At 45.2% G+C, this 25,837-nt stretch overlaps 1 protein-coding gene across 1 annotated transcript in view; it reads left to right on the forward strand.

The window, feature by feature from the left end:
* Positions 1 to 25,837, forward strand: part of SPEF2 (sperm flagellar 2) — a 143,200-nt gene that overhangs the window by 23,217 nt on the left and 94,146 nt on the right. The window contains exons 8-10 of the mRNA XM_075841878.1: positions 409 to 597; positions 2,786 to 2,973; positions 5,691 to 5,841. Of these exons, the coding sequence (XP_075697993.1) occupies positions 409 to 597; positions 2,786 to 2,973; positions 5,691 to 5,841 (528 nt within the window). The remainder of the gene's footprint in view (positions 1 to 408; positions 598 to 2,785; positions 2,974 to 5,690; positions 5,842 to 25,837) is intronic.

The raw sequence follows: 25,837 nt of genomic DNA on the forward strand, positions 1-25,837 counted from the left end.
GGGAATGCTCTGGAAGAGGGCACATGGAATGACTGCTGTATGGCACAAGGCATGTCAATTGGCAAAGTAAAGGCCCTTTAAATGGACCAATAATCGGTCTATAAGTTTCCTTCGAATGCCCATTCTCGATCATTGCCTTGTGTAAACAGGGCAATGATCAGCCGACGAACGAGCAAACGATCGCTCCTGCGGCCAATAAAATGGTTGCTAGCTGGCAAAGGACACTTTTTTGGCATACGTCAGGTGAATGGGGCACTATGGATACGTTCGATGCAGTGTGAACCTAATGCGAATATATTTGTATGATACCACGTAACAGTATTTGCCTAGTGGACTATTGTTTTATGACTTTGTAAAATTCATTTGGATTTGACTACAGTGACGTAGTGTAATGTGTTCCTTTCTCAGGAAGCTTTTCGGGAAGAGCAGCTCATTAACCATTTGATGAGACAGTCTCAGCAGGAGCGCAGAATCGCTGTACAGCTAATGCAGTCTCGACACGAGAAGGAGGTCATGAGACAGAACAGAATTTTCCGGGAGAAGCAGTATCAAGAGAGACGGGAGCGAGAATTCCAAGAAGCTCTTGATAGGGAAGCGGTAGGACAGAACTATATGTGTCTCTATATTTTCAGTTACTAAGGGGACTTATGCAAATTAGCTCTCCTCCAGTTGGGGGTAAAATCTGTCTCACTAGCGCCACCTATAGGTGACTACCTTGTGAGTCGATATCTGACCCTTTATAGAGCCTTGAAACATGACTCGGGTTAATAGCCAAACCAAAGATGACCATCTGCAAGCAGCCTAGAATAGATGACACTACAAGATGGAAAAAGTGGTTCAATGGCATGTAGCTACATACAGCTAAATAAACCTAAATACAAACCACCGTGTTCAATATGCGCAAAAAATGCAAAACAGTGGCCAATGAAGTGAAGTCAGTGAAAGACATTACCTCTGGACATAATCATATGATCCTGTCAGATGGCACAATTTCATCGTTCCATGTCATCAGGATCATTCGGTTATGTCCAGAGGTAATGTCTTGCTCTGACTTCATTTCATTGGCCGGCCCCCTGTTTTCGATTTTTTTGCACATATTGAACACGGTGGTTTGTATTCATATCTACATGCCATTGAACCACTTTGGAGTTCACTATAACACCTTCTCATGCTGACTGTCCTTGCATCTATATTTCATCCTTCTGTGGATTTGTTCCCTTTTATTTCATTCATTTTATCCTCTTGCATAAGATAATTTATTTATTTCCTGTTGCTTATATAGCACCAACATATTTCGCAACGCTGTACACGTCTGTCATCACTCACATCAGTCTTTGTTACCAATGGGGCTCACAATCTAATTTCTCTATCTTAGACGCACATTTGGGCCAATTTTACATGTTGCCAAATAAAGGGAACCTGTCAGGAAGATTTAGGCTGCCAGACCGCCACCAAGCTATTATCGAGGACAGTAATAGGTTGACAATGATGCCCTTGTATATTCTGGCCAATGTAGTACAATGTAGAACAAGTACTTTGAAAACAGTGTGCTATATGCACATGACCTGTAAAGAGTCATGAGGGTGGTGCTGCTCGTCTAAAGAGTCACGCTATCCAGTCCCCCTCGATTAACATTTTTCAGGCTGGGATACGTCATTACATGCCAGTTTCGACATCATCTGGGCGCATGTGTGGTGAAGCGAGGTGCACTGGCGCTGGCTTATAATGACTTATCCCGGCCTCAGGGACGTCAATCAAGCCAGGAGGGGGACCCGCCAGCGTGACTCTTCAGAGGAGCGGCACCACCCCCACGACTCTTTACATGTCATTTGCATATAGCGTGCTGTTTTCAAAGTTCTTTTTCTAAATTATACTGCATTAGCCGGAATATACAAGGGCATCATTGTCATCCTATTTGTCACAGGGCTTGGGGATAATGAGACTGTCCAAGGAGCAGAGACCCTTTAACCCATATACAGGGATCTGGACTTTGCTGCTGAGAATCCCCAGGTCACTACCCCCAGAGTAGCCTCTCTTGGCAACGACCGACTTGGACAGGAGAGATATAGAAACAGCTGAATGAGTACATGATCTAGTACATCGTAGATCAGCGCAGGTGGCATACGATAACTCACTGTTAACAAGCAAGAGGTCAGGGTAGGCTGCAGGCAAGGGTAGTCAAAGAGGCAGGCAGGGTAATCCCAACAAACCATAACACAGGGTCTCGCTAGCAAGCTAGGAGGAACCTATTTGCTCAGGTATCGATAGGAAAGGAATGTACCTTTTTATACCCTGGGAAAGCTGGGTGAATAATTTGGCACGCACTGGCCCTTCATGGGTAGAAGGGTCAGCGCGTGCGCACACTAGGAAGTGCCCGAGATGCAGGAGGAGAGCGGCAGTGATGGAGGCCGCGACCAAACCAGGGTGAAGGATTGCCAGAGGACACCGTGGAAAGGTAAGTATATGGTGGCGGCCGTTATACTATTACCATCCTGGATAACAGGTTGGTGGCATTTTAGGAGCCTAAATTCTTCTGACAGGTTTCCTTTAACCTACCAGTATGTTTTTGGAGTATGGAAGTAAACCCACGAGAACACGATACAAACTCCATGCAGATGTTGCATTTAGCCAGATTCAAACCCAGGTGCTACAAGGTAACAGTGCTGACCAACGTGCTGCCCACCGTCTCGCCATGTGAACCATCCATTGCCTTGTCATCACTTTATCAGCAATCATTTATCAGCTTCCGCCATTTTGCTCTGAAATTCTATGTTAAATATTACAGGCCCTGCTGAAACAGGCCAAGCTGGACCGTGAGGAAGAGATCCGAAAAGTCCAGGAGCTGTATGGCCAGATAGCAGCAGAGAGAGCCGAGGCTCGATACAAGAAACACTACTCTACCTGCCAGGCAGTAGTGAGCCAAATTGTCGACATGGTGACAAAGATTGAAGAATACAAAGAGCTTACAAATAGGTAACGGAAATAAACACGTGGGTACATGCAGTTTTCAATCATGGGGGAGATTTAGCAAAATTGCATGTGAAGGAAAGATAAAGCAGTTGTCCAAAGCAACCAATCTGGTTGCAGCTTTCTTTTAAAAAGAGACCTCTGGAAAAAGAGTTGAAAGCTAATTGGCTGATATGGAAAACTGCTTTCCTCACCTACAGCATTCTGTAGGATGCAGCATGCTACGCTAGTAAAATATTGCAGCTTCAAAAGCACCAGAATAAAACGCCCACGAATATGGAATTATGTTATTATATTCACCAATTGCCCCTTAACGTTGTCTGTGGCATCACATGGCCCGGAAGGCTAATCTTCAGTGACGTCTTTTCACACTGCTGCAGAATCATGGCTGCCCCCGGATCCATGGTGCCATAATTTCGGTGCCTAGCAGTCATACAGTAGGTTATAAATGGTTTTAAACTTTTTCTGCCTTCTCTATGAGGCATATGCGTACAGCAAAAGAAGCAACCGTGCTGCTTCCATATTGGTCCCAGTAATCGTGTAAGGGACTATTCACACGGTGCGGTCAAATTGCCGAACTTTAAAGGGAATGTGACGCTAGAAAAAAATGTTGTTTTTTTTTAGTTAAACAATTAGTGTGTAGGTGATTAAACATTGTTCTAATTTTTTGAATTTTTTTCACGAGTCAGGAAATATTATAAATTAGATTCTAATTTATAATATTTCCCAGCGCTGGTCACTAGATGGAGCAATTCCCAAAATTGCAGCATTGCATGTGGTAAAGTAACCACATTGCTTTATGCTGCAAAATTTGAGAAAATTCACTCGCTCTAGTGAGCTCTCAGAATCCCCTCCTCCTTTATCCTGGCTAGTGCCGGGAGAAACGAGGGGATTGAACGGTCAAACCTCCTACACTGTGTGTCGCCATTTTTTGAGCTAACACACAGTGTAGTAGGTTTACATACAGTAGTAAAACACACTGAAACACGAACGTACATAGAAATCCCTTACCTGCTCCAGTCGCCGCCGCTCCCTCCGCTCCGTCTGCTACCGCCGCTCCAAGTGCACAAGTCCGGAAGCCGCGACCGGAAGTAGTAATCTTACTGTCCGGCCGCGACTTCCGGTCTACAGGAAAATTGCGCCGGACGGCGCACAGTTCAACTTGGACGGCGTACAGCATAGTGGATGGAACGGGCCCGTTCGCATTCACTATGGGACTGTAGCTGACGTATTCCATGTCTGTATGTGTCGTTAATCGACATACAGAAATGGAAAAAAAAATGGCAGCCCCCATGGGGAAGAAAAAGTGAAAAAAAAAAAAGTAAAACACAAACACAGAAATAAATATAAAAGTTTTTAATAAAACACAAAAATCAAACTGATGTAAAAAATTTTTTTTTCGTGACACTGGTCCTTTAACCAGAGCTGTTTTCGCCTTTCTATGTCAGCCCCAGTGACAGGAGACATCTATAGTGTACTGTAATGCTTATATCCCACAAAGATCATGTCGTACATAGTTAAAAGGTACATTAATTCGCCATTTACAACGCTGTTGTTGCCGTAAAAAAAAAACGAACCCAAATAGATCCTTTTAACCCCTTAAGTTTCGTCCAATTTTGGGCTTTAAAGTGGTTGTCCAGTTAAGAAAACCCATTGTCCTACATATACAGATAATAGAGGGGGGTCCCCTGTTCAGGATCCTCATCTCTTGGTCAGAGTGGAAAGCGGTTATAAGGAGCGTCCCTCTCTTTGGAGGACCTGTCCTGTCCTGCATTACATAGACAGCCCATTGATATGAGTAGACACTATGTCATGCGTAATTACTCCTGTGGTGGCGCTGCAGAGAAATGTAACACTTACTGTCAGGTTTCCCCGCAGATTGCTGATCTCTTGGGGTCCCAACAGGGGGACACTTTGTGATCATCTTATTGTGAAGAGGCCCTACTAATAAGTACTGATTGTCCAAAGCTATTGGTGTCGGGCCGATGGGCTGACAGAGGGATCCCTTCCTTTCGTTAAACACCTTAGTTGCTGCGGCATCTAAGGGATTGAACGGCCAGGATCGAAGGCTTCTCTGATCCCGGGCCGTTACAGCAGGATTACCGCTGTCATTCACTGCCAGGCTCCCGCTATTGATCACCCTGACGTACATGAACCTTAAGGCATTGCATGACGTACATGTACGTCATGGATCGTAAAAGGTTCAAATCAATGGGGTCTGTTGCAAAACGGATCCGTCACAGCAATCATGGCTCCGTTATAATCCGAAGTTATGACACTAGTGTGAACACAGCTTTATTCTGTTTCATTTGTACATTACTAGTTTTGGCTACAAAACGACCTGCAAGTAGTAACTGCATCGCACGTGCATCATGTAAACAATGCCTTTGTAATTGACCCTATTATAACATGCAGATATAATAGACGTCTTATATTTCCTTTAGCAGAAAGTTGCATCAAGCTTAACTCTTAGTTCTGAAAGACTCCGAGTGCTCCCTAGTATATGACGGATTCCCATTGACATCATTTGGAAATCAGGGAGCAGGGAAAATGAATTTGCACGATAGGAGCCCATTGACGAGACCATTAACAGGACCCCAAGGGATCAGCTGGTCTCAAGGGACCCGTGAACTATGATAGATCTACCCCTTTGCCATGCTCTGGTATTGCTGCTGTTTGCAAGTATCAGATAAACTTTTAATAAATGTTTTTCTTTTCGGCAGACTTATTCCTGGTAAATTGATGCGAGAATGGAAAGAGATCTTTCTTACGGGATTGCCTCTGTATGAGGAAGCTTCGGACCCCACCGTGGAACAACATGTAGAACTGGAGAAAGAAAGCCTGTTAGATGAGAAAGACTATGAGGAATACAAGGTACAGTGAGCACCCCCCCCCCCCACAATGTCACATACCCATCAGCTACTATAATAAAATCTTCCATTTTTAGATGACACCTATGATTGAGTTCTTTTCTCATTTGTGAATCTCAGTATATTTGGTTATATAGGGAAATTCCACCCAAATGTATCTTATGACGTCTTGTACTACCATTTGACATCATTTCCCATGTCTGTGAGCACCTTTGCTTTGAGTATCAGTAAGGATTTGAGCTCATGAACTCCCCCCCCCCCCCCACCACTGATATCATCTGTTTGATTATTTATAGGACATATCAGATTTTTTTATTTTTTATTAATTTCTCCTTTAACCCATTCCCGCTGTAGCCACTTTTGACCTTCCTGACAGAGCCTCATTTTTCAAATCTGACATGTGTCACTTTATGTGGTAATAACTCCGGAATGCTTTCACCTATCCAAGCGATTCTGAGATTGTTTTCTCGTGACACATTGGACTTTATGTTACTGGCAAAATTTGCTCGATATGTTCAGTATTTAATTGTGAAAAACACCAAAAATTAGCGAAAAATTTCAAAAATTAGCATTTTTCTCAATTTAAATGTATCTGCTTGTAAGACAGGCAGTTATACCACACAAAATTGTTGCTAATTAACATCACCCATATGTCTACTTTAGATTGGCATCGTTTTTTGAACATCCTTTTATTTTTCTATGACCTCACAAGGCTTAGAACTTTAGCAGCAATTTCTCACATTTTCAAGAAAATTTCAAAAGGCTATTTTTACAGGGGCCAGTTCAGTTGTGAAGTGGTTTTGAGGGCCTTATATATTAGAAACCCCAAAAAAGTCACCCCATTTTAAAAACTTCACCCCTCAAAGTATTCAAAACAGCATTTAGAAAATGTCTTAACCCTTTAAACATTTCACAGGAATTAAAGCAAAGTAGAGGTGAAATTTACAAATTTCATATTTTTCTGCAGAAATACATTTTTAATACAATTTTTTTTATAACACAGAAGCTTTTACCAGAGAAATGCAACTCAATATTTATTGCCCAGGTTCTGCAGTTTTAGGAAATATCCCACATGTGGCCATAGAGTGCTACTGGACTGAAGCACCGGCCTCAGAAGCAAAGGAGCACCTAGTGGATTTTGGGGCCTTATTTTTGTTAGAATATATTTTAGGCACCATGTCAGGTTTGAAGGGCTCTTGCGGTGCCAAAACAGTCAAAATCCCCCAAAAGTGACCCCATCTGGGAAACTAGACACCTCAAGGAAATTATCTAGGGGTGTAGTGAGCATTTTGACCGCACAGGTTTTTTACAGAAATTATTGGAAGTAGGCGGTGAAAATTAAAATCAACATTTCTTCAAAGAAAATGTAGGTTTAGCGATTTTTTTTCTCATTTCCACAAGGACTAAAGGAGAAAAAGCACCGCAAAATTTGTAAAGCAATTTCTCCCGAGTAAAACAATACCCCACATGTGGTAATAAACGGCTGTTTGGAGACACGGCGTGGCTGAGAAGGGAAAGAGCGCCATTTGGCTTTTGGAGTTCACATTTAGCAGGAATGGTTTGCGGAGGCCATGTCACATTTACAAAGCCCCTGAGGTGACAAAACAGTGAAAACCCCAAACAAGTGACCCCATTTTGGAAACTATACCCCTTGAGGAAATTATCTAGGGTATAGTGAGCATTTTGACCCCACAGGTTTTTTGCAGAAATTTTTGCAAGTAGGCTGTGAAAATGAAAATCTACATTTTTTCAAATAAAATGTAGGTTTAGCTAATTTTTTTTCATTTCCACAAGGACTAAAGGAGAAAAATCACCATAAAATTTGTACAGAAATTTCTCCCGAGTAAAACAGTACCCCACATGTGGTAATAAACGGCTGTTTGGACACACGGCGAGGCTGAGAAGGGAAAGAGCGCCATTTGGCTTTTGGAACTCAAATTTAGCAGGAATGGTTTGCGGAGGCCATGTCACATTTACAAAGCCCCTGAGGTGACAAAACAGTGAAAACCCCAAACAAGTGACCCCATTTTGGAAACTATACCCCTTGAGGAAATTATCTAGGGGTATAGTGAGCATTTTGACCCCACAGGTTTTTTGCAGAAATTTTTGCAAGTAGGCTGTGAAAATGAAAATCTACATTTTTTCAAATAAAATGTAGGTTTAGCTAATTTTTTTTCATTTCCACAAGGACTAAAGGAGAAAAATCACCATAAAATTTGTACAGAAATTTCTCCCGAGTAAAACAGTACCCCACATGTGGTAATAAACGGCTGTTTGGACACACGGCGAGGCTGAGAAGGGAAAGAGCGCCATTTGGCTTTTGGAACTCAAATTTAGCAGGAATGGTTTGCGGAGGCCATGTCACATTTACAAAGCCCCTGAGGTGACAAAACAGTGAAAACCCCAAACAAGTGACCCCATTTTGGAAACTATACCCCTTGAGGAAATTATCTAGGGGTATAGTGAGCATTTTGACCCCACAGGTTTTTTGCAGAAATTTTTGCAAGTAGGCTGTGAAAATGAAAATCTACATTTTTTCAAATAAAATGTAGGTTTAGCTAATTTTTTTTCATTTCCACAAGGACTAAAGGAGAAAAATCACCATAAAATTTGTACAGAAATTTCTCCCGAGTAAAACAGTACCCCACATGTGGTAATAAACGGCTGTTTGGACACACGGCGAGGCTGAGAAGGGAAAGAGCGCCATTTGGCTTTTGGAACTCAAATTTAGCAGGAATGGTTTGCGGAGGCCATGTCACATTTACAAAGCCCCTGAGGGGATAAAACAGTGGAAACCCCCCACAAGTGACCCCATTTTGGAAACAACACCCATTGAGGAAATTATCTAGGGGTATAGTGAGCGATTTGACACCACAGTTTTTTTGCAGAAATTATTGGAAGTAGGCCCTGAAAATAATAATCTACATTTTTTCAAAGAAAATGTAGGTTTAGCTAATTTTTTCTCATTTCCAGAAGGACTAAAGGAGAAAAAGCACCACAAAATTTGTAAAGCAATTTCTCCCGAGTAAAACAATACCCCACATGTGGTAATAAACGGCTGTTTGGACATACGGCAGGGCTTAGAAGGGAAAGAGCACTATTTGACTTTTTGAGATCACATTTAGCAGGAATGATTTGCGGAGGCCAGGTCACATTTGCAAAGCCCCTGAGGGGACAAAACAATGAAAACGCCCAAAAAGGGACTCCATTTAGGAAACTACACCTCTTGAGGAATGCATCTAGGGGTGTAGTGAGCATTTTGACCCCACAGATGTTTCATAGAATTTATTAGAATTAGGCAGTGAAAATAAAAACAGTCCTTTTTCTTCAATAAGACGTAGCTTTAGCGCAAATTTTTTCATTTTCTCAACAAATAAAGGAAAAAAAGAACCCAACATTTGTAAAGCTATTTCTCCCGAGTACGGCAATACCCCATATGTGGTCATAAACTGCTGTTTGGGCAAACCGCAGGGCTCAGATGGGAAGGACCGCCATTTGGAGTGCAGATGTTGCTGGATTGGTTTCTGGACACCTGTGGGCCCAAAACAGTGGAAACCCCCCAGAAGTGACCCCATTTTGGAAACTACACCCCTCAATGCATTTACCAAGGGGTGTAGTAAGCATTTTAACCCTGCAGGTGTTTTGTAGAAATTAGTGTGCGCTCAATGTTGCAGAGTGAAAATGGGATTTTTTTCCATAGATATGCCAATATGTGGTGCCCGGCTTGTGCCACCATAACAAGACAGCTCTCTAATTATTATGCGGTGTTTCCCGGTTTTAGAAACACCCTACATGTGGCCCTAATCTTTTGTCTGGACATATGACAGGGCTCAGAAGTGAAGAGTACCATGCGGAGTGGAGGCCTAATTTGGCGATTTACAAAGTATTGGTTCACAACTGCAGAGGCTCAGATGTGAAATAATAAAAAGAAACCCCTGATAAGTGACCCCCACTATGGAACTGCACCCCTCAATGCATTTATTAAGGGGTGTAGTGAGCATTTTCACCCCACAGGTCTTTTCCATAAATGAATGCACTGCGGATGGTGCAAATTCAAAAAAATTATTTTTCCCTAGATATGCCATTCAGTGGCAAATATGTCATGCCCAGCTTATGATGCTGGAGACACACACCCCAAAAATTGTTAAAAGGGTTCTCCCGGGTATGACGATGCCATATATGTTGAAGGAAACTGCTGTTTGGGGACGCTGTAGGGTTCAGGGCCGAGGGAGCACCATTTGGCTTTTGGAGAGCGGATTTTGCTTGGTACTATATTTGTTTGAGTATTGCTGGTGTTTTATAATGTGGGGGTACATGTAAGCGGGGCGGAGTATATAAGGGGCATAGTCAGGTGGTATAAAAAAATAAAAATAATCCATAGATGTGTGTTACGCTGTGAAGCAATCCTTTCTGCACAGGCCGGTGTCGCACTGATAAATGGTGTCATTTCTTATATTGGGCTAAGTAGCCAAAGGTACTAAGAAGGCGTAAGCACGGTACACCAGACAGAAAAACTGTTGTTAGCACCATTTGCTGCCAAGCAACACTTCCCCCTGTCTGTATTATTATATAACACCTGGTCAATCCGTGCCACTAACACGTGTCCCTACGCGTTTCCTCACCGCTGATATTCACGGTGATTCATCAGGGGTCACACTGATGCGATAACAACACATCTATATTTGATTATGTGATATGGCCGGGAGACACCTATTGCGTGTCTCAGATCATTCACCCGGCTCGTGTACGACACTAGTCAGCTGGTCGAACACGAGCCGAGTGAGATGCCGGACATATGTAGTACTAACCCCTCCCTCCCTTGAGTGACGCGGCGGCCGGGCAGCCAATCCCCGCGAGGCTGGGCGGCCAGAGCAGGGCCGGCCCCCGGGCGCTCGCTGTCACTGCAGGGGGGAGGAACAAGAGCGTCCCTAGTAACCAGGGATTACCAGGCGGCCGTAACCCACTGGCCTGGGATGTTGCAGCTAGGAAGAGTAACCAGAGAAGAACACAGCGATCCTGAGCCCATACTGTGGCACATTCGATCACTGTGTGTGTCATCCTGCAATGGGAGACTCCGCAATCCCGGAGTGCAGTTGACAATGTGCACTCGATCGCCGTATTTGTGGACAGAGGGAAAGGGGGAATGTATAGCAATACATTACACACTAAGGGACCGCTCCAACCTCCCTAAAAATGCAAGCCATACTATAGGGATTCAAGCGTTGGACTGGCATTGGGGCAATTAAACATGGGCAGGGTGTGACATAAGATTCACTCCGGCCCCAGGTGACATATGACCAATTCAGAGGAAACAGTTAAACGATATCTGTTCATTGAGACCCGCCGGTTTCATGGTATGCATGCGGAAAATCCATTGGGCCTCTTTTTGCAGAATCCTTTTGTCCCAATTGCCCCCCCTGGCAGATGGCCTAATCTGTTCAATCCCCTGGAATTTGATGACGTGGGAATCACCGCCATGTTTTTCCCAAACATGTCGGGCCACTGAAGTGTCCACATTGCGGCGAATGTCGCCTATATGATCCCTTATTCGTCTCCTGAATTCTCTAATTGTCTTGCCAATATACTGCAGTCCGCATACACATGAGATCAGGTACACGATGCCCCTAGTTTTGCAGTTAATGAAGGATCTATTTTCATATGTCCGACCAGTCGTGTGGCTATTGAAATTCTTGCTACAATAAATCGATTCGCAAGCTCTGCAGGACCCACATCTAAATGTACCCTTAATGTTATGTGTAAGCCATGTGGTAGGGCGAATGGACAACATATGACTATGGACTATACGATCCCTGATATTCCTACCCCTCCTATAGGTAACTGATGGTCTGTTGCCTACAAGGTCCCCTACATCTGGATCTGTCCTGAGGATCCCCCAGTAGGTCTGTAGGATCCTGATAACTTCCTGATTTGATGAATCGTACGTGCCTATAATGCGCATTTGGTCATCGGTCGTACGTATTTTGGGGTTTAGGAGTTCGCTCCTATTGCAATGAAAGGCATTGCGATAGGCCGATCCCAGGACATCATGGGGATAGCCCCTCCGGCGAAATCTATTCTGTAGGTCAGAGGCAGCTAGTTTGAAGTCAGTCAAAGTGGAACAGTTCCTACGTACCCTTAGGTACTGACCTTTGGGTATGCCCTTTCTCAAAGGTGCGGGATGCCAGCTCTCCCATCGAAGGAGACTATTCGTTGCTGTCTCCTTCCTGAAGATGTTGGTTTGTATATACCCCTGTTCGGTTTTATATATATTGATATCCAAGAAGGTCATTTTACTCTCATGGATGACAGATGTAAAAAAGAGCCCCATTTCGTTAACATTAAGGATGTCCACAAATTCGCTGAACTCCTCTTTAGTTCCAGACCACAAAATCATGATGTCATCAATAAATCTTAGCCAGAGGATGATCATAGATGTCCATCGATCCATCTCCTCCCCAAATACAATCATTTTCTCCCACCAGCCCAGATATAAGTTGGCATAGGATGGTGCACAGGGGGTCCCCATCGCTACCCCCCTTAGTTGGTGGAAGAATTTGCCATCAAACAGGAAGAAGTTTTGCTCAAGAACAAAACGAAGGAGGCTGACCACGAACTCGTTATGGGCCTGAAAATGTGTTCCCCTTTCCTTCAAAAAGTCTTCTACAGCTCTGCATCCCGTGGCATGGGGAATCGAGCTGTATAAGGCCTCCACATCCAGTGAAGCCAGATGTACACCAGGATCACATTTGATGCCCTCCAAGCGTCTAAGTACATCCATGGTGTCACGGACGTACGATGGGAGGGCCACTACAAATGGACTCAAGATCCGATCAATATAGAGACTAGCATTCTGAGTCAGGTTATCAACCCCAGAGACAATGGGGCGACCCTTGAGAGGAGATGTGCCCTTATGTACCTTGGGCAGGCTGTAAAAGGTGGCATATTGTGGATGATCAGTCAGGATAAAGCGTTGTTCATTAATGCTCACCAGATTAAGCGATCGGCCTTGATTTACCAATCTCTTTAATTGGTTTGCAAAAGTTGGCATAGGATCACTTAATAGAATTCTATAGCATGTTGTGTCACTCAGAATGCGGTGGCACATATCGCTATACTGATTGCGATCCATCACCACAATATTACCACCTTTGTCTGATGGTTTAATGACAATACTGTCATCCTGCTCAAGGGCCTGTAAGCCTGCCATCTCATCTCTGGAGGTGTTAAATTTGATAGTCTTAGAAGAATCCAGTTTCCTGAGCTGGTCCACCACTACCTCCAGAAATACATCCATTGAGGTATTATCATTGATAGGGGCATTTCTGGTGGAGGGCTGCCTCAACTCTGTGAAGGGACCATCACCCACATTTCTCTGACCTTCTTCCAATAATTGATTAAGTATTCTGAAATGTGGCATATCCTCCTCAGAAATCCCCAGTTCAAGGCATTCACGCCTATCGTGGGTTTTGAAAAATTTCTTCCATTTCAATTTGCGCACGAATAGATTCAGATCCTTGACCCACGTAAAAAGGTCGAATCTATTCGTGGGCACAAATGATAAACCTTTCTTCAGAATGCTAGTCTCCTCGGTCGTTAGGGTACGTGATGAAAGGTTGATGATCTGCAAATCATCCTCATGATTTCTCGACACTACATCTCTCTCCTGTCTCTTAGTAGATATTCCGAAATGGGGTGGTTTCGTGATAAAAAACCATCCCTATTGGGGCCCTTTCCTCTACCTCTGCCCCTTTGGAAATTACGTGATGGGTTCTTCCCAGTGTGTTGACTTCCCCTAGCTCTCCTACTGGGATTTCGTGCAGTATCGGAATCAGACAGATCTTGCTCTGAGGAGGACTGTTCGGTCTCAATCTCCAGCCCCCCCATATTTTTGACACTGTAGTCGAAGATTTTCCCGTCTTTAAAATCAGCGGTATCTCGGACATATTGGAAATGCTTTCTCTCCTTAATATGTCCGGTAAATTTTTCAATACCCTGTTGGAGTACTACCTCTTTTCTCTCATAATCTGAATTATTTGAGAATCTCCTGACTGATTCAATGCCATCTTTTAATTCCGCTGTACTGCGTGCCAACAATATTCTTTCCTCCTCTAGTAGGATCCCCATGAACCTGAGGGACGAGTCAATGGACTCCTTCTCCCATTTGCGGAGGAGATCAGGAGACCTGACTCGTGCAGCAGGAATGAGGGCAATACGTAGGCCCCTCGGTACAATCTTATTTCTGAGATAGGTCTCAAGTGTCTGAATCTCCCACCACGACCTAATGTGGTCCTTATAGATCCTGGTGAGATGACTAAAGGAGGCGCTGATACTTAATTGTTGAGTCTGTGACACCAGTTCATTTTCAGAAAACACCTCCTGTGCGTCACTCATCCATTTAGCAACATTTATCTCACCAGTGAGAAAGCCTGCCATCCCCACTGTGAATTATTCGATTGTAAAGTTTGACACTAAGCAACAATTGTTGCATTGATATATGACAATATCCGTTCAATTGATTGATTAATAGTATCACTGCCTATATGAACGATAAAAATTCGATTTTTATTGTAGAAAATCTTACTAAAATTGGGCTAAGTAGCCAAAGGTACTAAGAAGGCGTAAGCACGGTACACCAGACAGATGGAGGAGCGATAGAAAAACTGTTGTTAGCACCATTTGCTGCCAAGCAACACTTCCCCCTGTCTGTATTATTATATAACACCTGGTCAATCCGTGCCACTAACACGTGTCCCTACGCGTTTCCTCACCGCTGATATTCACGGTGATTCATCAGGGGTCACACTGATGCGATAACAACACATCTATATTTGATTATGTGATATGGCCGGGAGACACCTATTGCGTGTCTCAGATCATTCACCCGGCTCGTGTACGACACTAGTCAGCTGGTCGAACACGAGCCGAGTGAGATGCCGGACATATGTAGTACTAACCCCTCCCTCCCTTGAGTGACGCGGCGGCCGGGCAGCCAATCCCCGCGAGGCTGGGCGGCCAGAGCAGGGCCGGCCCCCGGGCGCTCGCTGTCACTGCAGGGGGGAGGAACAAGAGCGTCCCTAGTAACCAGGGATTACCAGGCGGCCGTAACCCACTGGCCTGGGATGTTGCAGCTAGGAAGAGTAACCAGAGAAGAACACAGCGATCCTGAGCCCATACTGTGGCACATTCGATCACTGTGTGTGTCATCCTGCAATGGGAGACTCCGCAATCCCGGAGTGCAGTTGACAATGTGCACTCGATCGCCGTATTTGTGGACAGAGGGAAAGGGGGAATGTATAGCAATACATTACACACTAAGGGACCGCTCCAACCTCCCTAAAAATGCAAGCCATACTATAGGGATTCAAGCGTTGGACTGGCATTGGGGCAATTAAACATGGGCAGGGTGTGACATAAGATTCACTCCGGCCCCAGGTGACATATGACCAATTCAGAGGAAACAGTTAAACGATATCTGTTCATTGAGACCCGCCGGTTTCATGGTATGCATGCGGAAAATCCATTGGGCCTCTTTTTGCAGAATCCTTTTGTCCCAATTGCCCCCCCTGGCAGATGGCCTAATCTGTTCAATCCCCTGGAATTTGATGACGTGGGAATCACCGCCATGTTTTTCCCAAACATGTCGGGCCACTGAAGTGTCCACATTGCGGCGAATGTCGCCTATATGATCCCTTATTCGTCTCCTGAATTCTCTAATTGTCTTGCCAATATACTGCAGTCCGCATACACATGAGATCAGGTACACGATGCCCCTAGTTTTGCAGTTAATGAAGGATCTATTTTCATATGTCCGACCAGTCGTGTGGCTATTGAAATTCTTGCTACAATAAATCGATTCGCAAGCTCTGCAGGACCCACATCTAAATGTACCCTTAATGTTATGTGTAAGCCATGTGGTAGGGCGAATGGACAACATATGACTATGGACTATACGATCCCTGATATTCCTACCCCTCCTATAGGTAACTGATGGTCTGTTGCCTACAAGGTCCCCTACATCTGGATCTGTCCTGAGGATCCCCCAGTAGGTCTGTAGGATCCTGATAACTTCCTGATTTGATGAATCGTACGTGCCTATAATGCGCATTTGGTCATCGGTCGTACGTATTTTGGGGTTTAGGAGTTCGCTCCTATTGCAATGAAAGGCATTGCGATAGGCCGATCCCAGGACATCATGGGGATAGCCCCTCCGGCGAAATCTATTCTGTAGGTCAGAGGCAGCTAGTTTGAAGTCAGTCAAAGTGGAACAGTTCCTACGTACCCTTAGGTACTGACCTTTGGGTATGCCCTTTCTCAAAGGTGCGGGATGCCAGCTCTCCCATCGAAGGAGACTATTCGTTGCTGTCTCCTTCCTGAAGATGTTGGTTTGTATATACCCCTGTTCGGTTTTATATATATTGATATCCAAGAAGGTCATTTTACTCTCATGGATGACAGATGTAAAAAAGAGCCCCATTTCGTTAACATTAAGGATGTCCACAAATTCGCTGAACTCCTCTTTAGTTCCAGACCACAAAATCATGATGTCATCAATAAATCTTAGCCAGAGGATGATCATAGATGTCCATCGATCCATCTCCTCCCCAAATACAATCATTTTCTCCCACCAGCCCAGATATAAGTTGGCATAGGATGGTGCACAGGGGGTCCCCATCGCTACCCCCCTTAGTTGGTGGAAGAATTTGCCATCAAACAGGAAGAAGTTTTGCTCAAGAACAAAACGAAGGAGGCTGACCACGAACTCGTTATGGGCCTGAAAATGTGTTCCCCTTTCCTTCAAAAAGTCTTCTACAGCTCTGCATCCCGTGGCATGGGGAATCGAGCTGTATAAGGCCTCCACATCCAGTGAAGCCAGATGTACACCAGGATCACATTTGATGCCCTCCAAGCGTCTAAGTACATCCATGGTGTCACGGACGTACGATGGGAGGGCCACTACAAATGGACTCAAGATCCGATCAATATAGAGACTAGCATTCTGAGTCAGGTTATCAACCCCAGAGACAATGGGGCGACCCTTGAGAGGAGATGTGCCCTTATGTACCTTGGGCAGGCTGTAAAAGGTGGCATATTGTGGATGATCAGTCAGGATAAAGCGTTGTTCATTAATGCTCACCAGATTAAGCGATCGGCCTTGATTTACCAATCTCTTTAATTGGTTTGCAAAAGTTGGCATAGGATCACTTAATAGAATTCTATAGCATGTTGTGTCACTCAGAATGCGGTGGCACATATCGCTATACTGATTGCGATCCATCACCACAATATTACCACCTTTGTCTGATGGTTTAATGACAATACTGTCATCCTGCTCAAGGGCCTGTAAGCCTGCCATCTCATCTCTGGAGGTGTTAAATTTGATAGTCTTAGAAGAATCCAGTTTCCTGAGCTGGTCCACCACTACCTCCAGAAATACATCCATTGAGGTATTATCATTGATAGGGGCATTTCTGGTGGAGGGCTGCCTCAACTCTGTGAAGGGACCATCACCCACATTTCTCTGACCTTCTTCCAATAATTGATTAAGTATTCTGAAATGTGGCATATCCTCCTCAGAAATCCCCAGTTCAAGGCATTCACGCCTATCGTGGGTTTTGAAAAATTTCTTCCATTTCAATTTGCGCACGAATAGATTCAGATCCTTGACCCACGTAAAAAGGTCGAATCTATTCGTGGGCACAAATGATAAACCTTTCTTCAGAATGCTAGTCTCCTCGGTCGTTAGGGTACGTGATGAAAGGTTGATGATCTGCAAATCATCCTCATGATTTCTCGACACTACATCTCTCTCCTGTCTCTTAGTAGATATTCCGAAATGGGGTGGTTTCGTGATAAAAAACCATCCCTATTGGGGCCCTTTCCTCTACCTCTGCCCCTTTGGAAATTACGTGATGGGTTCTTCCCAGTGTGTTGACTTCCCCTAGCTCTCCTACTGGGATTTCGTGCAGTATCGGAATCAGACAGATCTTGCTCTGAGGAGGACTGTTCGGTCTCAATCTCCAGCCCCCCCATATTTTTGACACTGTAGTCGAAGATTTTCCCGTCTTTAAAATCAGCGGTATCTCGGACATATTGGAAATGCTTTCTCTCCTTAATATGTCCGGTAAATTTTTCAATACCCTGTTGGAGTACTACCTCTTTTCTCTCATAATCTGAATTATTTGAGAATCTCCTGACTGATTCAATGCCATCTTTTAATTCCGCTGTACTGCGTGCCAACAATATTCTTTCCTCCTCTAGTAGGATCCCCATGAACCTGAGGGACGAGTCAATGGACTCCTTCTCCCATTTGCGGAGGAGATCAGGAGACCTGACTCGTGCAGCAGGAATGAGGGCAATACGTAGGCCCCTCGGTACAATCTTATTTCTGAGATAGGTCTCAAGTGTCTGAATCTCCCACCACGACCTAATGTGGTCCTTATAGATCCTGGTGAGATGACTAAAGGAGGCGCTGATACTTAAAGGGGTTTTCCAGAAGTAAAAAATTACTTTTAATTAAACTAAACAATAAAAAACATTTAACTTTGTAATGTACTTACGTTTGATTAGCTGGCTGTATCGTCGTATCCCCTCTTCCGTCACGTGACCGCTTGTCCATGTAAAATTTGCACTTCCTGTGCATACCCGTCCATTCGCGCCTAACTTCCGGTTTGCGGTTTCCGGTTTTCAGTGTACGGGTACGTCATAACTGTACCACGTGTTTTCCCCATCTGCTTAGAGCATGCGTGGTTGTGTCTACCACGCATGCTCTGTTAAATGGTATGGCTGCGTCTTCAGCAGCAGTTTCATTGCGCATGCGCAAGTTTTAGTATGCGGTATCGGTGTGCACTGTGATGGCCGTGTCTACTGTAGCTCGCTCTCTCCTTCTCCTCCTCACAGTCCGAAGCGCATGTGAGGAGGAGGAGGAGGAGGAGGAGGGTGTTTATTTGGTCACTGTAGGAGCGTAATCCCCAAGCCCGGGTTTGGGGATTCCGCTCCAGGAGAAGTCACAGACTTCACTGTGTCCATATATGGACACAGTGACTTCTGAAGCGGAATCACCGGCGAATTGGCCGGGGATTCCGCTCCAAGAGAAGTCACAGACTTCACTGTGTCCATATATGGACAGTGACGTCAGAGACTAATGAAGCGGAATCCCCGACGATGTGGCCGGGGATTCCGCTCCAAGAGAAGTCACAGACTTCACTGTGTCCATATATGGACAGTGACGTCAGGGACTAATGAAGCGGAATCCCTGCCGATGTGGCCGGGGATTCCGCTCCAGGAGAAGTCACTGACTTCACTGTGTCCATATATGGACAGTGATGTCAGTGACTTCTGAAGCGGAATCCCCGCCGATGTGGCCGGGGATTCCGCTCCAGGAGAAGTCACTGACTTCACTGTGTCCATATATGGACAGTGACGTCAGTGACTTCTGAAGCGGAATCCCCGCCGATGTGGCCGGGGATTCCGCTCCAGGAGAAGTACCTCACTTCACTGTTCATATATGGACAGTGAAGTGAGAGATTTCTCCAGAGCCGTCCCCTACAGGAAAGTAGGGGGGTGGCATTGCCTACAGGGGGGGCTATGTGGCATTACCTACAGGGGGGGGCTATGTGGCATTACCTACAGGGGGGGCTATGTGGCATTACCTACAGGGGGGGCTATGTGGCATTACCTACAGGGGGGGCTATGTGGCATTACCTACAGGGGGGGCTATGTGGCATTACCTACAGGGGGGGCTATGTGGCATTACTTACAGGGGGCTGTGTGGCATTACTTACAGGGGGCTGTGTGGCATTACTTACAGGGGGCTGTGTGGCACTGCCTACAAGGGGGATGTGTGGCATTGCCTACAGAGGGGCTGTGTGGCATTACCTACAGGGGGGCTGTGTGGCATTACCTACAGGGGGGCTGTGTGGCATTACCTACAGGAGGGCTGTGTGGCATTACCTACAGCGGGGCTGTGTGGCATTACCTACAGCGGGGATGTGTGGCATTACCTACAGCGGGGATGTGTGGCATTACCTACAGCGGGGATGTGTGGCATTACCTACAGCGGGGATGTGTGGCATTACCTACAGCGGGGATGTGTGGCATTACCTACAGGGGGCTGTGGCAGTATCTATAGAAGGTAGTGTGTGGCATTATCTACAGGGGGCAGTGTGTGGCAGGAAATTGACAAATGAAATTCATCCGTTTTTAAAACGGACAAGGAAAAAAATGGGTACAAAACGGGTTAAAAGTGAAAGCATGGCCCGGAACGTGAACATACCCTGACATTTATCAGGCTGTGGAAGGGGCGGGTGAGGGAGACGGGTGCCTGTACTTAGATCAGGGATAGATGGAGACACAAAGGATAATGATGATTATTACTGTGTTAGGGCTTATTCAGACAAACGTGTAATACGTCCGTGCAACGCGTGTGATTTTCACGCGCCTCGCACGGACCTATATTAGTCTATGGGGCCGTGCAGACTGTCAGTGAGTTTCATGCAGCGTGTGTCCGCTGCGTAAAACTCACGACATATCCGATATTTGTGTTTTCGCGCATCACGCACCCATTGAAGTCAATGGGTGCGTGAAAATCAATCGCAGCACACGGAAGCACTTCCGTGGTACGCGCGTGATTCGCGCAACAGCAGTAAAAAGTATGAATGAAAACAGAAAAGCACCACGTGCTTTTCTGTTTACAAACATATAAACAGTGTCATAATGATGGCGGCTGCGCGAAAATCACACAGCCACACATCATACGCGGCTGACACACGGAGCTGTTATGTACCTTTTGCGCGCACAAAACGATGTGTTTTTTTGCGCAAGCAAAAGGCACACGCTGGTGTAATCCGGCCTCAGACAGTGTGCAGGGAGGGAGGAGCGTCTGCCTGTAATCTGTAATTAGAGCAGGGAAGGACCATGTGACCATAGAGGGGCGTGGCAGTATGCAAATAGCTGAGGTGCTTTGGAGGAAGGGGGAGGATGCAACTGTCTCCTCAGATGCAGCCGGGGATCATGGGTATAGTGGGTTACAAGACAGGAAACAGCCAGTAAGGGATGTAAACAAACAGCAAGGGATGTAAACAAACAGAAAAAGCAGCAGTGACGATGGAAATCACACAGAAACTGGTTAGAAGTTTAATAGGGGGTATTAGGGAAGGCAAATCAAGGCTGGGGGACATTTTTTAGAATTTTTTTTTTTCCTGGACAACCCCTTTAATTGTTGAGTCTGTGACACCAGTTCATTTTCAGAAAACACCTCCTGTGCGTCACTCATCCATTTAGCAACATTTATCTCACCAGTGAGAAAGCCTGCCATCCCCACTGTGAATTATTCGATTGTAAAGTTTGACACTAAGCAACAATTGTTGCATTGATATATGACAATATCCGTTCAATTGATTGATTAATAGTATCACTGCCTATATGAACGATTAAAATTCGATTTTTATTGTAGAAATAATTGAATTGTTGCTTAGTGTCAAACTTTACAATCGAATAATTCACAGTGGGGATGGCAGGCTTTCTCACTGGTGAGATAAATGTTGCTAAATGGATGAGTGACGCACAGGAGGTGTTTTCTGAAAATGAACTGGTGTCACAGACTCAACAATTAAGTATCAGCGCCTCCTTTAGTCATCTCACCAGGATCTATAAGGACCACATTAGGTCGTGGTGGGAGATTCAGACACTTGAGACCTATCTCAGAAATAAGATTGTACCGAGGGGCCTACGTATTGCCCTCATTCCTGCTGCACGAGTCAGGTCTCCTGATCTCCTCCGCAAATGGGAGAAGGAGTCCATTGACTCGTCCCTCAGGTTCATGGGGATCCTACTAGAGGAGGAAAGAATATTGTTGGCACGCAGTACAGCGGAATTAAAAGATGGCATTGAATCAGTCAGGAGATTCTCAAATAATTCAGATTATGAGAGAAAAGAGGTAGTACTCCAACAGGGTATTGAAAAATTTACCGGACATATTAAGGAGAGAAAGCATTTCCAATATGTCCGAGATACCGCTGATTTTAAAGACGGGAAAATCTTCGACTACAGTGTCAAAAATATGGGGGGGCTGGAGATTGAGACCGAACAGTCCTCCTCAGAGCAAGATCTGTCTGATTCCGATACTGCACGAAATCCCAGTAGGAGAGCTAGGGGAAGTCAACACACTGGGAAGAACCCATCACGTAATTTCCAAAGGGGCAGAGGTAGAGGAAAGGGCCCCAATAGGGATGGTTTTTTATCACGAAACCACCCCATTTCGGAATATCTACTAAGAGACAGGAGAGAGATGTAGTGTCGAGAAATCATGAGGATGATTTGCAGATCATCAACCTTTCATCACGTACCCTAACGACCGAGGAGACTAGCATTCTGAAGAAAGGTTTATCATTTGTGCCCACGAATAGATTCGACCTTTTTACGTGGGTCAAGGATCTGAATCTATTCGTGCGCAAATTGAAATGGAAGAAATTTTTCAAAACCCACGATAGGCGTGAATGCCTTGAACTGGGGATTTCTGAGGAGGATATGCCACATTTCAGAATACTTAATCAATTATTGGAAGAAGGTCAGAGAAATGTGGGTGATGGTCCCTTCACAGAGTTGAGGCAGCCCTCCACCAGAAATGCCCCTATCAATGATAATACCTCAATGGATGTATTTCTGGAGGTAGTGGTGGACCAGCTCAGGAAACTGGATTCTTCTAAGACTATCAAATTTAACACCTCCAGAGATGAGATGGCAGGCTTACAGGCCCTTGAGCAGGATGACAGTATTGTCATTAAACCATCAGACAAAGGTGGTAATATTGTGGTGATGGATCGCAATCAGTATAGCGATATGTGCCACCGCATTCTGAGTGACACAACATGCTATAGAATTCTATTAAGTGATCCTATGCCAACTTTTGCAAACCAATTAAAGAGATTGGTAAATCAAGGCCGATCGCTTAATCTGGTGAGCATTAATGAACAACGCTTTATCCTGACTGATCATCCACAATATGCCACCTTTTACAGCCTGCCCAAGGTACATAAGGGCACATCTCCTCTCAAGGGTCGCCCCATTGTCTCTGGGGTTGATAACCTGACTCAGAATGCTAGTCTCTATATTGATCGGATCTTGAGTCCATTTGTAGTGGCCCTCCCATCGTACGTCCGTGACACCATGGATGTACTTAGACGCTTGGAGGGCATCAAATGTGATCCTGGTGTACATCTGGCTTCACTGGATGTGGAGGCCTTATACAGCTCGATTCCCCATGCCACGGGATGCAGAGCTGTAGAAGACTTTTTGAAGGAAAGGGGAACACATTTTCAGGCCCATAACGAGTTCGTGGTCAGCCTCCTTCGTTTTGTTCTTGAGCAAAACTTCTTCCTGTTTGATGGCAAATTCTTCCACCAACTAAGGGGGGTAGCGATGGGGACCCCCTGTGCACCATCCTATGCCAACTTATATCTGGGCTGGTGGGAGAAAATGATTGTATTTGGGGAGGAGATGGATCGATGGACATCTATGATCATCCTCTGGCTAAGATTTATTGATGACATCATGATTTTGTGGTCTGGAACTAAAGAGGAGTTCAGCGAATTTGTGGACATCCTTAATGTTAACGAAATGGGGCTCTTTTTTACATCTGTCATCCATGAGAGTAAAATGACCTTCTTGGATATCAATATATATAAAACCGAACAGGGGTATATACAAACCAACATCTTCAGGAAGGAGACAGCAACGAATAGTCTCCTTCGATGGGAGAGCTGGCATCCCGCACCTTTGAGAAAGGGCATACCCAAAGGTCAGTACCTAAGGGTACGTAGGAACTGTTCCACTTTGACTGACTTCAAACTAGCTGCCTCTGACCTACAGAATAGATTTCGCCGGAGGGGCTATCCCCATGATGTCCTGGGATCGGCCTATCGCAATGCCTTTCATTGCAATAGGAGCGAACTCCTAAACCCCAAAATACGTACGACCGATGACCAAATGCGCATTATAGGCACGTACGATTCATCAAATCAGGAAGTTATCAGGATCCTACAGACCTACTGGGGGATCCTCAGGACAGATCCAGATGTAGGGGACCTTGTAGGCAACAGACCATCAGTTACCTATAGGAGGGGTAGGAATATCAGGGATCGTATAGTCCATAGTCATATGTTGTCCATTCGCCCTACCACATGGCTTACACATAACATTAAGGGTACATTTAGATGTGGGTCCTGCAGAGCTTGCGAATCGATTTATTGTAGCAAGAATTTCAATAGCCACACGACTGGTCGGACATATGAAAATAGATCCTTCATTAACTGCAAAACTAGGGGCATCGTGTACCTGATCTCATGTGTATGCGGACTGCAGTATATTGGCAAGACAATTAGAGAATTCAGGAGACGAATAAGGGATCATATAGGCGACATTCGCCGCAATGTGGACACTTCAGTGGCCCGACATGTTTGGGAAAAACATGGCGGTGATTCCCACGTCATCAAATTCCAGGGGATTGAACAGATTAGGCCATCTGCCAGGGGGGGCAATTGGGACAAAAGGATTCTGCAAAAAGAGGCCCAATGGATTTTCCGCATGCATACCATGAAACCGGCGGGTCTCAATGAACAGATATCGTTTAACTGTTTCCTCTGAATTGGTCATATGTCACCTGGGGCCGGAGTGAATCTTATGTCACACCCTGCCCATGTTTAATTGCCCCAATGCCAGTCCAACGCTTGAATCCCTATAGTATGGCTTGCATTTTTAGGGAGGTTGGAGCGGTCCCTTAGTGTGTAATGTATTGCTATACATTCCCCCTTTCCCTCTGTCCACAAATACGGCGATCGAGTGCACATTGTCAACTGCACTCCGGGATTGCGGAGTCTCCCATTGCAGGATGACACACACAGTGATCGAATGTGCCACAGTATGGGCTCAGGATCGCTGTGTTCTTCTCTGGTTACTCTTCCTAGCTGCAACATCCCAGGCCAGTGGGTTACGGCCGCCTGGTAATCCCTGGTTACTAGGGACGCTCTTGTTCCTCCCCCCTGCAGTGACAGCGAGCGCCCGGGGGCCGGCCCTGCTCTGGCCGCCCAGCCTCGCGGGGATTGGCTGCCCGGCCGCCGCGTCACTCAAGGGAGGGAGGGGTTAGTACTACATATGTCCGGCATCTCACTCGGCTCGTGTTCGACCAGCTGACTAGTGTCGTACACGAGCCGGGTGAATGATCTGAGACACGCAATAGGTGTCTCCCGGCCATATCACATAATCAAATATAGATGTGTTGTTATCGCATCAGTGTGACCCCTGATGAATCACCGTGAATATCAGCGGTGAGGAAACGCGTAGGGACACGTGTTAGTGGCACGGATTGACCAGGTGTTATATAATAATACAGACAGGGGGAAGTGTTGCTTGGCAGCAAATGGTGCTAACAACAGTTTTTCTATCGCTCCTCCATCTGTCTGGTGTACCGTGCTTACGCCTTCTTAGTACCTTTGGCTACTTAGCCCAATTTTAGTAAGATTTTCTACAATAAAAATCGAATTTTAATCGTTCATATAGGCAGTGATACTATTAATCAATCAATTGAACGGATATTGTCATATATCAATGCAACAATTGTTGCTTAGTGTCAAACGTGTCATTTCTTATCCCCCTTTTGGTCCACACTCCGCGCCTTTGTAGTTTGGGGAATTTTGCTGGGAAAGTATTATCCTGGTATAATACGGGCACCGTCGCTTCTAGCGGATATGTTTGGGCCCTCCCCTTCCTGGTTCCCTAATTTTAGGTCCTTGATAAATCGCCTCTTGAAACAGAAGAAATGTTCCCCTCGGGCACAACTGCATATTTTTTTATTTCCTGACTTATTGGAGCCATAACTAATTTTATTTTTCATAGACGTATCGATATGAAGGCTGGTTTGTTGCGGGACGAGCTGTAGTTATTATTGGTACCATTTTGGGGTACATGCAACTTTTTGATCACCTTTTATCCTATTTTTTGGGATGCCA

The sequence above is a fragment of the Rhinoderma darwinii genome, chromosome 1, assembly GCF_050947455.1.
Source record: "Rhinoderma darwinii isolate aRhiDar2 chromosome 1, aRhiDar2.hap1, whole genome shotgun sequence".
NCBI classification, from domain to species: Eukaryota; Metazoa; Chordata; class Amphibia; order Anura; family Rhinodermatidae; genus Rhinoderma; species Rhinoderma darwinii.